At 34.2% G+C, this 17,205-nt stretch overlaps 1 protein-coding gene across 2 annotated transcripts; it reads left to right on the top strand.

The window, feature by feature from the left end:
* The first annotated feature begins 5,713 nt into the window (after positions 1-5,713).
* Positions 5,714-12,732, top strand: LOC139851625 (alpha carbonic anhydrase 1, chloroplastic-like). 2 transcript variants are annotated; one of them, XM_071840719.1, is made up of 6 exons: positions 5,714-5,800; positions 8,628-8,720; positions 10,772-10,856; positions 10,944-11,046; positions 11,978-12,163; positions 12,255-12,732. In XM_071840719.1, the coding sequence occupies exons 1-6, from the start codon at positions 5,734-5,736 to the stop codon at positions 12,387-12,389; spliced, it is 669 nt and encodes a 222-aa protein (XP_071696820.1). In that variant the 5' UTR covers positions 5,714-5,733; the 3' UTR covers positions 12,390-12,732. The 2 variants fall into 2 exon arrangements, with proteins under 2 accessions (XP_071696820.1, XP_071696819.1); XM_071840718.1 differs by having other exon boundaries at positions 8,628-8,848; positions 10,750-10,856; positions 12,255-12,731.
* Positions 12,733-17,205: the final 4,473 nt, after the last annotated feature.

Raw genomic sequence — 17,205 nt, 5'->3', positions numbered from 1 at the left:
AAATATGTAGATAACACCATCAGGGCTGCCGTGTGAGAACGCAATCACACCCTTGATCTTCCACATAACCACCCTTGCTTTCACCATTGGAACATCGACCACATACGTGCGCACATCTTTTGACAAACCCGATTTTCCATCCCGAGCCAACTCCCATTGTACGGATGTATCATCAATCATGACTCTTAAGAAAATCTCTCGCTCATCTTCCTCGGTCGACCACAACAAAGTTGCCATTGGAGAAGATCTTCCCGAAGTACCGAAAGCTCTAGTGTACCCAATTCGACCCGAATTTACACTAGCTTCAACTTCCTTTGAGCTCCTACTCAAACAAGATCCCTCAACAATTCCGGAAAGCATTAGCATGCTAGGATTTTGAGCCTCCACAAAATCACCTAGCCATTCCTCCTTAGGAACTTCAACCATATACATGGTTCCCCTTTTAAACCCGCGAACAACCACATAATCTCCCTTAAACACTACCCACTTTTGATCTCCAAATAGGACATGACAATTATCGTCATCCAATTGCCCAACCGAAATCAACCGACTCTTGAGCTTTGGACCGAACCGCACATTCCTCAAGATCCAAGCATAATTCAAGTGTCTATCCACGAGATCACCAATACCCGCAATATCAAGTGTACTCCCATTCGTAACTCGAACTTTACCAGAGTATTCCTTGAAGTTTACCATCTCGTTCATGTATGGGGTAACATGATACGAGGCACCCGAATCTAAAACCCAAGATTCGTCAAGAACCTCTTTTTGGCACATCAACGCATCTTCGATCACCATAGTCGATACGCTCCCACCCGAATTAAGACTCGGGCACTTTGACTTATATGACCAACTTGTTGACAATTCCAACACACCACGTTCTTGCTCGTTGACGGACTTCTTGACATAGCTCTTCCCCGACTAACACTTAGAGCCGAACCCAAAATTCCATTCGAATCTTTCCTACGAATACCTTCGCTAAGAATCAAATCCCGGATTCCTTCAAAAGTTAACTTAGTAGTTCCGGATGAACTACTAACCGCCGTAACCGTACCGGCCCAACTATCGGGCAATGAAGATAGCAAAAACAACGCCTCAAGCTCATCATCGAATTTAATATTCACCTACTTCAAACGAGTTAAAATCAAATTAAATTCGTTAACATGATCCGCCGCCGAGGAACCCTCCATCATCCTAGCGTTCACCAATTGCCGAATCAAGAAAACTTTATTCAAAGCAGATGACTTTTCATACATGTTAGATAAAGCTGCAAGTACACCCGCCGTTGTAGTTTCACCCACGATGTTGTAACCAACGTTCTTGGTCAGAGAAAGTCGAACAACTCCTAGGGCTTGCCTATCCAACAACTCCCACTCGCCTTGAGTCATCTCTTCCGGTTTAACACCCTTCAACTATTGGTAAAGCTTCTTTTGATAGAGCACATCTTCAATTTGCATCTTCCAAAAGCTAAAATCATTCTCATCAAACTTATCAATCTTCACATCACTCTTTTCCGCCATTGTTCCCGTGAAACCGAACCGAAGCTCTTGATACCACTTGTTAGGAATAAAGCACGTGAGCCCTAACAAGACTTGATAACCCTAGGTTACCAAACCCACTTACAATAAACGAAAATAATTGATGTATATGAAGAAACTAGCAAAAACGATAAAGACAAGAGAATTTAACGATGTTATATGTAATCACGAACGATTACTTTAATCCTCGGCCACCAAATAGAGTTCTTTAATAGATAAATTTCGTGGATACATGTATGGGTTACAATAAGATGCTTAAATAGGCAAAAACTCAACAAGGAAATAGCTTTGGGAACAAGAAAACGCGTTTCGGAAACTTCCTCGTCAGGCATAGCCGCGCCGCGCCTAGAAAGGGCCGCGCCGCTGCTCCAAGGCAAATTCCAGGACAGAAGCTTCTCAAATCTGATGCTCTGTTTATGCATTAGGCCGCGTCACGCCTAGGAGAGGCCGCGGCGCACCTCTTCCTTTGAAACATTTTCTTCGACTTGTTTAACTCGATTCGCACTCCAACATTAAAACAACTGACTTATTGCAAAAAATATATGTGTTGGTGATGTAGTTTTAGATTAAACAAAAAGGAAGGTGACAATTGTTAAGATGAGATGAGTTGATAAATTGACAAATAAGTTGTTTGTTTTCCTTCCCTAATGTCTCTTTAGGGAGCGTGAATAATAAAATTTTTGTAAAAATTTTCGCAGCTGTTAAAAAAAAAAAAAGTTACAATAGAACAAAAATATTGAAATTAATTTTAATAATTCTATTGTAGGGAAATCGGTGGATTATTGCATACCCTCTTAGACCATCTATATCGCAGCGTTAGGGGGTGTGTGTTGGCCAACACTTGCCCAACACGCCATAACAATGCGTGTTGGAGGGCTTTTCTTGTGGCATGCGTGCAACTAGCACGTAGAAGCATGGAAGCGTGCAACCTTTTTTTGTTTTTTGATTGGTTAATTTTTCCTTTGATTATTTTTTATCCCCTTTTTCACCCAACTTTCAATCAGATTTTAACACATCGCCCAACACACCACTTAACACTCCACCCCATTATTTACCAGTTTACTAGCACGCTCATCAAGCACCCCACCTCCACCCAGCAACACGCCAACACGCCCCTTCAGGGATAAAGATGGTCTAAAGACTTTATATGTGCTCCAAAGATGAGAGAACCATACACTTAACTGAAATATAAAATAGAAAGGGTTTCATAATTAATTATTCTTCTTCAGCCATGCACTCGCATTGATATCTATTTTATCAAAAGTTCTGGACCACCCACTTTATGTGGCATGTACGAATGATGCCAATGCCACTTACAAAGATGATCACAAGGGATAGGTTTCACAAAATTAGTTAGTACACTAGCCTACAGGTCAACTGTCTCAAACTTATGTTGTTCAGGATAGTCAAGATTTAAAGGTTACAACTTGAAAAGGTACAAGTACCATGAAGATACAATAACTGATCAAGCTAAATTCATCATGTTCTAGTAGTAAAAATTGTTGTCCAAAAAAAAATATATACAGATGTTAATTAAATCAATTTGAACAAGCTAAAATACTTTTTGTCTTTGTGCCTTCTCAATTGTTTGTTGTTTATTTAAAGTCAAACATATAATGTCGAATTGATTATCATTAAGATGGCCATTTGCCAACTCTTAACTTTAGCGCACTACTTACAGGACTTAACATCACTTTATTCCAACACAAATCAGATGACAATAAACAAAAACCACTAAACAATATACAAATTTGATTAAAAAACAAAGAAAAAAGGCACCACCATTATATATGATTGTATTACTTTAGTGAGTTTGTGGGCTTGGTGAATGTAAGGTTATTAATCAAAGGGAGGCGGTCCATGTATTTGAAATTTCCTAAAAATGTATATCTGTATCTTCTCTATAGTGTTCGTGACACCGTGTTAAAAAAATGGGACACTGATAATAGTGTTTGTGACGATGTTCAACATCGTCATGAGATTAATATAATATTAATTAATATTATTATTCTACAAAAATTGAAGTATTAAGCATTTTAATAAAATCAAATAAAAAATAAATTAAATCAAATTTTCATCAAAAACCTATTCGGCCAAAAGTAATTGTTTTTTTTAATAAACTCAAGTTATGAAAAAACAAATCTATTTGACCATTGACCTATCGATCTTAAAAATCCATTTTAAAATCTAAAAAACCCAACATAAATTTTGTATAACCTTTTTTTTTGTAAGCGAAAAAACTCTCCTATGAACGAGCACGTTGGCTCCTCATATCGAAGGTAAAACCTCGGGTAATCAAGCCTTCCGAGCGCGAGACCTGGTACCGGGTGAATTGCGCATTAAGCGCATGATCCGTTAGGATCTTAACCCGTTACCCGACCCGAGAAACAAGGAAAATGGGGTGTACTTGGCAGTTATTGGTTAGTCAAGATTCTACCACAATATACTCAACTCCATTTAAACGTGGGAATATGGCTAGTACTTCACTCATGACCCCATGATCATGTGTACGTGTGATTCATGGAGGAAACAAAGCATCATTTACAGTGCTATTTATATAGTGTAAATGAAAGAATAGAGGTAGGCCTTTAGTAATATTGTTACCAAGAGTGCATGTACTAAAGAGAGGGGCAAGCCTTTTAATTACTATTCTGTAATATATGTAATTAAAAGAGAGTAAAGTAATACACTTTATTTAACCCCATTTTATTGTGTTTTATGTTGGTTACAATTCCATCTTTTGCAAACTGTAACAAGAACACATAAATCTAATATCCTTACAAGATCGTTGAGTTGTGCTTATCTTTTAACGGATCAGCGCACCCTCTATTCACACTCCCTTTTTGAACAATTTGACATAGCCAGTAATTGAACCCGGGTGGTGTACTTCATTGGACAACTCGGTGGCCACTCAGGCAAGTCTGCGTGGTTAACGTCTTCACTGAAACTCACGATATACCGGTTACCATTTCATCCAAAGTCATTCCACACTTCCACAAACCGTTTCATTTCAAATCATATTGAAAACGTTATCACGGAATAAAAGGAAAAAATAGGAATATAGCATCTCACAACCAACAGTGTGAGATGATGTCATCGGTGACTCTGTGGCAGGGTAGCGGCTAGGGGCAGTACTTAGTGTACCTTACGGGATTTTTTTTCACTAATTAGACTAACAAAATAAAGTTTTTTATATATATTTTTTATAAATTACCCCCTAATATTAGTTTCACCCATTTGTTAAGAATTTCAAGTTCCGTCACTAATACCGTAAGTTTGAAAAGCAACCTCATAAGTGGAGAAATTGCTAGGAACGATGCTCGCTTAATATACTTTTATTTCGTAGCAAAATATTATTGGTTTTTTTACTAACATAACGAAAACTATAAAATAAAAGTTAATCCATCAAAAGATAAACGAATCGAATAAAGATATAACTACTTAACGGAAGGCTCAAAAATAAAAAATGAAAACATAACCGCTATCTACGACCAAGCATAACGCAAAAATAAACAAAACATTACAACCAAACAACGAACCTACCAATGAATCAAACATCAAACTAAACTAACAACTAATAAAATTGTAAATATTAGTATTTTTTTTATTTATTGCTAAAATAACGATAACGTAAAAACAAATCTATTTCATCGATAGATGAAAAGGACTAACAAAAGATACAAACGAGACAAAAGAGCTACAAGATTCGGAGGCGGTGAACAACCCTAGCTAACACTCACCAAAGAGCAAAAGCTAACTAAGTCTGAGTCTTAAGCAAACCATATCGCGACCGATCATTTCAAAACCAAGAACCATCAATGTGATGAGCCTATAACTAACAATAAAATGACATATCAAAATATAAATAAAAATAAACCGACACATACTATTCACCTCTTTACTTTTCGAAGTTTTTATGATTGATTTAATCTCGTAATATTAGTATTGTTGTTGGTCGAAATGTACTCTGAATAAATACTCGTAATACAGAGTATGCCACTAACAAATTAATTATGATATAACAATTACAAATAGTTGATAAGACATATTATAATGCCTGTCTTTTCTCGAAAAAGAAATAAAAGTTTAACAATGGTCACAAATTCACATCCACCAAAAGTTACTATATTCTGGATTCTATAAATAGATAACCATTAAACATGTCATATGGAAGTCACAATAGAAATACAAATCCATGGCTTCTCAAGTTTGTACCTTCTTCTCCATGTCATTGCTTTTGTTTCTTACATATGCTCACTACGGTACGATCCCTATTGTCTTTCTTCATTAGTTCATTATATGTTGTTACATGTATTAACTTAAATGGGCATTTCTAAAATGTGCATGTGACACAAGTTGATGTATTAATAAAGTCAAAGACATCTTAAACATCAATAGTTGCATTTAATACTCATTGATTTCATTTAATGTTTATCTTTGTAGATTGTATTGTATACATGTATTAATATATAATTACCCATTCAGATATTCTAAAAAAATTCGTAACTTTAACATATACCATATGAACATAGCTCTCAAAATTCATTTTAAATAGATGATACAGTTGGTATATAGTTGAAACTTGATAGTTTGGATCATGTTATTGCATACATCATGACAACCTACTCATAAACGGGGGTGATCCTAACTAGCGATGACAATTGACGTTTTATTCATGGATATTCATCTGATACGATTCATTTATAATAATATGTATGATCTAAGTGGACAAATAATGGATATGGATATGGATATAGATCATCTAAACATTTTGTGAATCGGATGTATATGACAATTCATTATCAATGGATATATTCATATATTATCACTCGAAATACTTATATACATACATATATAATTATATATGTACTAAACTATACGCATATACATTCACATATCGATATACATATACATATAACCTATACATCTACATAAGAGCCTAAATTAAATTCCAGACAGGATTTAAAACTTATGAAAATTTGATTCTACCATTTTCATGGCGTCTATTATTATTTTTATTTTGATATTTTTATATTTTTTATAAAACTTTTTCCTACTTAAAGGGCGGCGGTCCTCTCGGAAGCAATCTTTTTATCCGTTGAATAAAGAGAGAGATGACTTACTCTACTCTTGAGAGTGTTTCACTCTGGGTGTAGAAATAACTTATCTTTATTCTCAGATAGAGGAATGATTGTCTACATATGATCTCTCCATATACCTCTCATGTGGTATTGAGTTTTTTTTTTTCTTGTTGTTGTTGTATTAATAAACATAAGTGTTATAAAAGTTACAATTATTAAATTAATACTAATAATATTTTGTTACACATTTAGATTGATTTAAACATATATTTAGTTACATTGTAAAGTATTTTGCACAATTGAAGTCACACTTCTTACAATCAAAACACGTGTATTATACATTTACATATGTTATAATCTATATTTAATTTTCAAAATCGTCGTTAAATTAATATTTATTAATGATTCATTGAATATTCGTTAACCCGCTTAATCCATTGGATACGTGTATGGATTGATGAAATAAAACTAAACGGATATAATATGGATGGACAAAATATAAATGAGTATGGATGTGGATAGCATCACCCGGTCAATATCCGATCAATTGTTATCTTTAATCTTAAGTATAGTTGAGGATGTCTCGTAACCAGTGTTGTAAATCTCCCGAGAACTCCCCGAGATCTCGGAGGAGATCTCGTTTTTAGAAGGCAACCGAGACGAGATGTTCATCTCCCGAGATTTCTCGGTCAACGGGTTAAACTTAGTCAAAGCCACGATTTCGCTGATTTTCTTGCTAATTTGTAAGATTTTCTTGTAAAATTCGTAATTTCTAAGATTTTCTCGATCATTTCTCAGATACTTTTGTAAAATCTCGTAAAAACGTATATAAATATACATATATTTATGTTTTTATGTATATTTTTATCAAAAAAATTATAAAGTCAACGTAAGTCAACGTCTGAGATCTCCCCGAGATTATTCCGAGATGCCGAGATCTCCCTAAAAAAGTCCAAACGAGATCTCCCCGAGATCCGAATTCTCCAACCTTGCTCGTAACACCATTAGTTAAGAATCTTTTTATACAAATTAACCTTCGACACCTCTTAATTTAAGTATATGACCTAATATATTTATGGAATTTGTGGGTTTTTGAGGAATCTAGTCAGTAAATTATCTTTAGATATAATTAGCTTTGAATAAAAATTTACAATTTTTTTAATTTTTGATTCTGGATTCGTACTCTTTAGAAATGTATGATTGATGTTATAATTTATAATGTAATGTAATAATGTCTGATGTAATAATGTAATGAAATTCAGAAACACATTTTCTACAAATTAAACGTTATTTCCATTCCAATTTCCAAACGTATGGGATGTGGTAGCATATCAATCAACTTTCAACTTTATATAGTGTAGTTTATAGCACTTATTTATATCTATCTATCTATAGTTAATATTAAAATGCTAAAATGATGATGTTATTATTAGACTAATTCATTTGTTAAGAAAAAATTAAAAAAAAAAAAAAAATTCTAAGCATGGTGGGTGATGTCATTAATCTAAATAATTTTTAATTAAAATTAAATCTTATTAATTAATTAATTATTATTAAATCTTATTAATAATTATTTTAATCATTAAAATTAAATATTTTTGAATTATTTTAATTAATTATTTTAATTAATTATTTTGAATTGAGTACGGGAAGGTATAAAATCTATGCAGAAGGAAACCAATTCTAAATTTATATTTTGATTTACACTTTTAAAATAAAATGACAACCAATATCATCTCTTATGATTGGATGTGGATTGTTGAATATGCATTTTAGATTTTTGATGAAATGTTCAACTGACGAGTTTCTTAGTCGGACTCTGTGATTCCATGGGTCATTAAACTAAATAACTTTAACATTTACGCTCACTTAATATTAAAACATATCATTAAGCTGTTTCGTTTAAACAAACATGTGATTTTACGGGTCATTTCACTAGTTACATGTAATTTACAAAATAGATGCATTTTGGGTTTGTGATTAATAAACCTTGATTGTTAACGAACAGTGAATGGTGGAGGACCACAGTTTAGTTACTTGGGCCCATCCGGCCCAAAAAGGTGGGGAAGTTTAAGCCCAACGTACTCGACTTGCTCCAATGGTAAATTTCAGTCTCCGGTGAATATCATAAAGTCAAAATGTGTTCCTGGTCGACATTTGAAGCCATTAGACATCGAATATCATGTTGCTGTTAACGCTACTCTTGTTGACAATCTCTTCAATGTTGCGGTTTGAGTTTTTCCTCTCTTTTTAAATTCAAACTAGTTCGGACCGGCCCGCGTTTTGCGGCGGGGCTTTCGGGCTGCATATTCATATTTAACATAGCGTTGTGTATTTACAGAGGGGAACACGGCCCATGTGTTAAGCGCCGTTTTAGATGTCGTTGTGTTAAGCGTTTTTTAAAAAGTATCTGTTTGGAGCGTAGTTATTTTTGTTTTGGTCAATAATTTTTTTCGAGTGTAACGGTGCTGTCGGAAAAATTTAACTCGCGGCGAGCAGAAAGATACGGGCTGTCATTGTGTTTAGCGTTTTTTAAAAAGTGTCCGTTTCGAACGTGGTTAGTTTCGTATTGTTCATAAAATTATTTCGAGTTTGACGCTGCCGTCGAAAAAATTTAACTCGTGGCGAGCGGGAAGATACGGGTTGTCGTTGTGTTTAGCGTTTTTTAAAAATTGTCCGTTTCGCGTATATTTAGTCCCGTTGGGTTCGTAAGATTTTTGGTAATTGAACGGTGGTCTCGGAAAAATTTAACTCACACCGAGCGAGAAGATAGTGCCCGTTATAATTTCGGGTGAAATTAGTTTCTTTTATGTTAATAAAATTATATATTTACACTTTTAACCCGTGAAAAAGGGTAAACTTTAGGGGGCATTATGTAAATATAACCGAAGTTGAGGTACCGTTTGTAATGTGAATGTAAACTCAAAACTACAATCCTAAATAACTAAAACTACAAGCACTTCAACCACCACTACAAACACTTCCACCACATTTAGTATATAAGGGTTAATTAATATGACTTTATGATTATGTAAGTTTTGACCCTTTGACAAGGTCAATGATGGGGTTTTCTTTTCGAATATCGACTCTATTCTAGAGAAAGAAAAAAAATTATGATTTTTAGCTTTAATTTAAGGATACCCCTTAGGTTGTTGTTAAGGTGTTTTAAATATCTTGTACATTTAAATAACCGCAGTCAAAAAGTCAATATTAATCGTTATGTGTAGTTGTCCATAAAGTTTTGTTGTTTATGCCATACGGATACGGTGAATAATTTATTCAGATAGTCGCATAAATACTTATGCATATTAACGTTAGGGCTATCGTTAGAAAAATCCTTATTTTTATTTTAAGTTGTACTAATAGTTGTCATTACCAAGGTTGCAAATTTCGCTATTCGGTGATTAATCGGTCGGGACTCTGGAAGGAGTAATAGGCAATTCAGAGATTGATCGGGGATTAATCGGACTGTACTTTGTATATTTAGATATTAGATTTCAAGAATTATATGTGTAAATATAGAAGAAAACCATAAACATAAACATAAAGTTAACATATTTTTCTAAAATTGTTCATTCTTTTAAAAACTCTAAAGTTCTTGTTTAAATTCATGTTAAATGTTAATCAATTTTGACTTTGACCTACTTTGATTACCAAATTTGATTTGGACCCATCAATCGACGTTGACCGATTAACTAAACGAATCTTAAAAATCAGAACACACTGCTCTTAAAAATGAGTAATTGGGAAATAAACGAGTTTTTACAACATTGGTCAATATAGTTGTTCATGCTATACGGATAAGGTGAATATTTTTATTCAGATAATCATATACATGCGATCTAACTGGTTATTTATTGTATCTAACCATTTTCCTAACGACCCTGCTAGTAAAATTTGAACCTAATACGTGTTGTAAGAAATTTGAACCTAATCATATATATGCGATCTAACAGGTTATTTATTGTATCTAACCATTTTCCTAACGACTTGTTGAGTTTGTATATGTGGGTTGTGTTGGCATTCTTCATTTCTTTTTTTCTTTTTTCCTTTTTAATCAACTTTGTCTTTTGTATTTTTCAATTTCTACAATGATGATGATGAACAATAAAACGGGAAAACTGTTGCAGATGAATTATGATGGAAATGCAGGAGTCTTTAGATTGAATGGAAAGAACTATAGTCTTGTACAAATGCATTGGCATTCGCCTTCGGAGCATCACCTTGATGGAGTTCGGTATGTCGTTTTCTAACCGTATGTTGCACTCCTATCTTTTAAGCTCAAAATGTAAAATCACAAAACTATAGTATATTATTTCTGCAGGTATGATGTTGAGCTTCATTTGGTTCATAAATCCGTTGATGGTGAAGTGTCCGTAATAGCTGTTCTATACCACTATGGTCATCCCGACCCACTTCTATCTAAGGTATGACATTCGTTTACATTTTAAAAGGTTAAATAGGCTGTTGGGAATTATACTTCTAGCAATTATAGATATATGTTATGTGATTAAGTTTGCTAGCTTTGGGATTAAGTGCTAAATTGTAAGGAAATGGTATGAGATATAAATATCATTTCCATCCCTTAAAATCATAAGCCTTTCACCATTCGTCACATACACTTACACCTTAAGTGTGTGTTTCCCCCAATTACTCTCTCAAACACTTTGTGAGACTAGGTTAGACACTTTAAACGATAGTATTATACATAAGTCTGTTTTTAATTATTTTTACCATGCCACGCCACTCAGAACGTCCCTCCAGAAAGCCTCTATAACAACCCTCCCTACAAATTTTTTCTCACAAAACTGTCGTTCTTAAAAAAAAGGGTAAAAAGGTATAAGGTTTTCTCTATTCGGGCTACCCGGGAGGGTGAGTAATCCGACTCCATACTCTTATGTACACAACCTAGTAGGATTACTCCATGGTTGTTTCCAGCCTCTCCGTGGCTACCACTAAATATTCGTCCTAGACAGGATTCGAATCTGAGATCTCTTGCAAGGAACTCAAAGCCCCAACCATTGGTCTATCTCGTGATGGTTACAAAATTGTCGGTCTTAGTTTTGCGTTTATAATTTTCATCTAATAAACCTTGTTGCTTTCTTAGGATTATAATTACAAGTCTTTCATTAGTTCCAATTTGTAAAACGTTGGAAATGTTTAGACTCGTTCAATGGATTCTTAATTTATATTTTTCAAATGTTAGGTTAGATTATTTGAAAAACAGATCAAAGTTTATATGCACCATTTCAAAAAAGGACAGGAAAAATTGGTTCCATCCCAAGAGGCTATGTTCATATAACAAGAAAGATGGTAACAGATATAGATGATTTATGTTAAATTATTTGTACCAAACAGATACAAACTAAATTGGCGCAACTGGGGAAGATGGTTCATAAATCATCTCACGAACAAGCGCAGATAGTTATCGGAACTATCACCACAAAGCAAATTAGAAAACACTCTCGCAAGTATTACCGATATGTAGGATCTTTTTCCACACCTCCATGCACACAAGGAGTTATATGGAACATTCTTGGCAAGGTATAAGAAAGACATCACATCATTACTAGATAACTTCTTTTCATTTATTTTTTTTAAGGTTATTAACACTTGGGTCTGATCAAATTCATAGGTAAGGTCAATTTCACGAGAACAAGTGTCCGCTTTAAAAGAACCACTGATTTTTGGATGCAAAAGCAACTCAAGACCTGTTCAGCCGTTGAACGGAAGAAAAATAGAGATGTTTGATGACGAGATGAGCCACTAGCAATAAACTTTCCAACATTCAATATGATTCAAATTTGTGATTTCATATTCGAGATAATGTGCTAGTGTTCACTTGTTTCCCTTTCATTCACCTTTGTTAAAGATAGTTACATAGTGCATGGTGTGTCGTAACCTGAAAATCAATTTATCAGCGGTTTGATAAACCAAATTAATACTCGCTGCCTGGTTTATGATCTAACAAGAATGGCTATAATGTAATCACATTTTATAACCTTTTTTCACGGGCATCTATAAAAACGTTGAATTTACTTAACCGGACCAAATCACATAATCTGAATTCTCAATATTAAGAAATTTTTATTTATTTGTGTCTCACCAATTAATATATTTCTATAGAATTTATCAAGTTTTGATTCCTTGATCAGTTTGTCTTAACTAACGAGTTGTTATGTGCTCCTCGGCGATGGTAAATCTAAAGTTTACTCTTATATCATGTAACAAAAGAATGGTAATTATGTAATTTTATGTAATCCATTAAAAGTATTACATGTGACATATCAAAAAATTAACCATTGATGATAAATTCAGATAAGCTTAACCCTTGAATGCAATAACTACTACTCCGATATATATAACTAGAGAGAGGTGTGCGCTTCCCTGCTTGCTCTCGAATGTTTCTTAACGAATGTTTCTTTGTGGATGTCTCTTCGCTGCTAGTGTTTGATGAGACGTTCAGAAGAAACAAAGGCTAGTGCTTTTCAGCTGTGTCTCTTCTACTTCCTTAGTTCCTTTATGCTGTTTCTGCTCATCTCCTGATGCTGCTGATTCTCGTATTAGTCTAAGCAAAGGATATGGTAAGTGCAATAGTAACACAAATGTTGTAGTAATTTGCAGTCGTTAATTGCAAGTCCTAGTAACACAAATGGATATGCTGATTGCCTACATGTTGTTGAGGTTCAAGTCCTAGCTTTGACGGTTTCACCACCGTGCAATTTGCAGCCATCTTTGACGCTTTCCTACTACCAAACAATATAGCATGGTCAAAAACAAACAATAAACACAAATTATATAACTATTCCAGTATAAGTTACACACAAAACAAAGAAAAGAAAAATCTCATAGTACATCAAAGTATTATCTACGGCCAGTGTTGTAAAAAACCAGATTACTCGCCGATTAATCTCCGATTAATCATTTTTAAGAGCAATCCGTTTCGATTTTCAAAAATCCGTTTAATTAAACGGTCAACGTCAATTGATGGGTCAAAATCGAATTTGATAACCAAAATCGATCAAAGTCATAAATGGTTACCATTTTAACATGAATTTAAACTAGAACTTTATAGTTTTGAATCAAAATGAATAATTTATACAATTATATAAAAGTTTATTTTTATATTTATGATATTTTTCTATATTTACACATATAATTTGTAAAATTTAATATTTTAATGTATACAGTACAATCCGATTAATTTCCGAATTGTCGATTAATCTTTTCAAAGTCCCGACCGATTAATCCCCGAATAGCGAATTTTGCAACCTTGTCTACAGCCATAGACTTGCAAAACATACAATAAAAAAGAAAAGAAGTCAACCAACAACTATTTTTTAACGATTATTTCGACATCGAATACTCTCATTTGTCACTCACACACGCGTTAGAAGGAAACTCTTCACACACTATCGCCGCATTGGATACCCGTTGTGCTTTGAATTAAACCGAGTGACGGGCATACACCTTTTTTCACCGTAACACAATCCTTGAGCAAACATCCCCCCTCCGGATTTGAACCTGCACCAACTAAGACTCAGATCCAACCCAAAGCTTATACCACTCAGGCAATATCTTGTTGGTCAACGAACAACTATTTAGTTACTTGCAAGTGCAAAACAACATAAAACTTATATTTTGCATTCATATTTGTCACTTATGTATCATGCATCTCTAAATCTAACATCAATAAGTCCAAAAAAACTTAATATATATCTCCGGACCATCTCAAAAAAGAGGTTCTATATACATAACGAATTACAGATATGTATAACTCTTTCATCGTTTTCGTTCTAGAATCTTCGTTTTAGCTCCGTTTTACTTGATTTTTTTTGCATCGCCTTTGTAATTACTTAATCTACAAAATTAACTGACAAAGCGATTATTTTGGCAATAAAGTTTGGAACTTTATTATTTTTGGGACTTGATATCGGGGTAAAAATGTGACTTTTTAGTCGATATCAACGTGTAATGTCAGCTCATGAATAGGTGATAACCTTAAACCGATTATACTGGTCCTACCGCCCCTGTCAGAACACTGACATGTCACTGGGTAAATACGTTAGGCTTGAATATTATGAATAGACACCAATATCCTATACCCCCGACGACCGAGATACATGAACTACATGCAAACACTGACGGCTCATCAATAGGAGCGACCCGGTGAGGTGACATATTAAGTATCCTTAAGGTCTAAACTTCTTAAGCACAAGCAAAGATAAAAGGCATCCCTGATCCGAGAGACATGATTTTCTAATGCTATCATTAATGACTGGACTTAATCAATCAGTTATGCCCTTAATTAAAAGTGAAGAACCATAAAAGCACCATGGCCACGGTACAGAGTAACCTCCATGAACATGTTCGGTTATCCTAACGGTCCAATCTTTTATGGGTTTAAACAAACAGTTCCTGAATTTACTAAGAATCCTTCAAGCGGCGTGCAATGCTTGAGACCGCATTATGGTGCAATGTACTGTCTATGCACCGAAAATTATCTTTCATGGCCATACACGGTAGAGGTATAGAGTACTACAACCGTTGTGCCTCCTCAATATACTTACAATGTTTAAATGTTAGTGAAGATTAGTCAGAGTTTCCATTACTAAAGATAGACTGCCGGAATCTATAGTATTGGTTGCCTTACTACAACCGTTGTGCCTCTGAAAAACGCACTATGTATTCAACAGGAGTTTCTTACCAAGGGGTGACACAGATAGTGTACTCTGAATATGGATTCGTGACTTTCCAATAACAGAGTCGATAACCACGTTCTATTATTTGGAAAGGCGAATGAGTTTAAATCATAATCGGAAAGCATCTCAACAACATCACATTACACAGTCATAATTTCTGCATTGCAATTGATTACATCATAACAGACGCTCAAGATAACTACTCAATAATCATGGCAATAATATCATCTATCGTAACAGTAATATGAAATTATCACAAATATAGTAAAGGGATAAAGTACCAGTAGATTAGACGAGTTCCCAAAGTACAAAAGTGACAAATTCAACCTCTAGACAGCTCCTAATACGATCTTCGGAGTTCGCCTCCGGGTACTAAATTTCACGCTCGGAGGTGAGAAGGCCTCGAAAGTATTCTAAGATAGACTTGAGAAGTATGTAATGAGAAGTGTGAAGTGTGTCTTGAAATGTGATATAAATGGACCTATTTATACTAAAAATCAGATGGGCAAGCCGTGTATACGGCCATGCATTTTGTGGGTAGGTCGTGTGCCCTGGCTGTGTAAGGCAGCCGTGTGCTTGCCTTTTCCTGACTGTGTAAGGCAACCCGTGTGATCTGGTGACTAGCCTTGTTTCTTCAGCCGTCTGACTTCATTCCTTGATCGTTTTTGCTTATTTCCGAGATCGTAACTTGATTCACGGGGTCGTAACTTCAATTTCATCGTTTTTGCTCTAGATTTTTGTTTTAAGCGCGTTTTGTTCGGTTCTTCTTGCAACACTTTCGTAATCACTTGATCTATCAAATAAAGCAAATAAATTCTTAATTTGGTGATTAATTTTATAACTTTATTGTTTCAGGCGTTAATATCAGGGGTAAAAACATGACTTTTTAGCCGATATCAGTGATCGTTGTAATTAAGATTTTGTGTGAGTTTAATCCAGATTGAGTCTCAAAAGTTTAATCAAACATAGTTTAGTCTTTTGAAAGAGATTAATGTGAGTTAATCGAATTTGATTGATTGAATTATACTTTTATCGAACATTTAATATATTTTAATCGTAAAAGACAATCCACTTTAATAATGAATCGTTTTCTCGTTATGGTTATCGTTTATTTTACTTTCTGCGTTTTACTATTATACAAAATCAACTGCTAAAACTCTTTTCTTAGAATAATTATTTGTTATTAAATTCCTTGAACACACTTCTCCATGTGGACGAATTTGAACTTGCAGGTCTGATTACATACGATTGATTGAGACTCGTTGCTTATTTGTGTGAAACTAAATCATAAGTTTAGTCCTTTATAAAATAGGTGTGGTTTTCCCATATCATCGTGAAAAAAATAATTAAAAAAAAAACAAGCGATTAAAAAATTAAAAATATCAACGATAAAATATGCAGAACTCCAGTGTCGATTTGCCGACAGTGAGCCAATGACGCAGGCCAAGGACATCGATACGGTGTCGTTTTCCATCTCGTCCCTGATGTCGATCAATGAAAACGGTGGTGATTTCGTACGACAACCAGTACTCTTAGTTTATCGTATTCTTGATTTGCGTTAGTATAAATTTGGTCAAAGAAGACAAAGTGTCAGTTTCAATATATACTACTGAGTAATATTTTAGGGTTCATATACAATATGCGGGTTTAACTTTCTCCGTAGATTTGCAATTGATTTTTAAAGTGGATCTGTAAATTGGTTTGACTTTTAATTCTTTTTCTATTGCAGAGTATTTATTAGGTTTTTGTATTTGATTTTCGTCACAATTGTAGGTTTCTTGTTAGAGAAGGAGAACATATATTGGTATGGAAAGAAAAAAAAATACCCACATGGACCAGGCATATGTTAAAAATTAACAGAAAAAAATTAATGATTATTAATAT

The sequence above is a fragment of the Rutidosis leptorrhynchoides genome, chromosome 6 (genome assembly GCF_046630445.1).
Source record: "Rutidosis leptorrhynchoides isolate AG116_Rl617_1_P2 chromosome 6, CSIRO_AGI_Rlap_v1, whole genome shotgun sequence".
NCBI classification, from domain to species: Eukaryota; Viridiplantae; Streptophyta; class Magnoliopsida; order Asterales; family Asteraceae; genus Rutidosis; species Rutidosis leptorrhynchoides.
The sequence above is the reverse complement of the archived record's forward strand: the minus strand, read 5'-3'. Positions and strand labels throughout refer to the sequence as shown.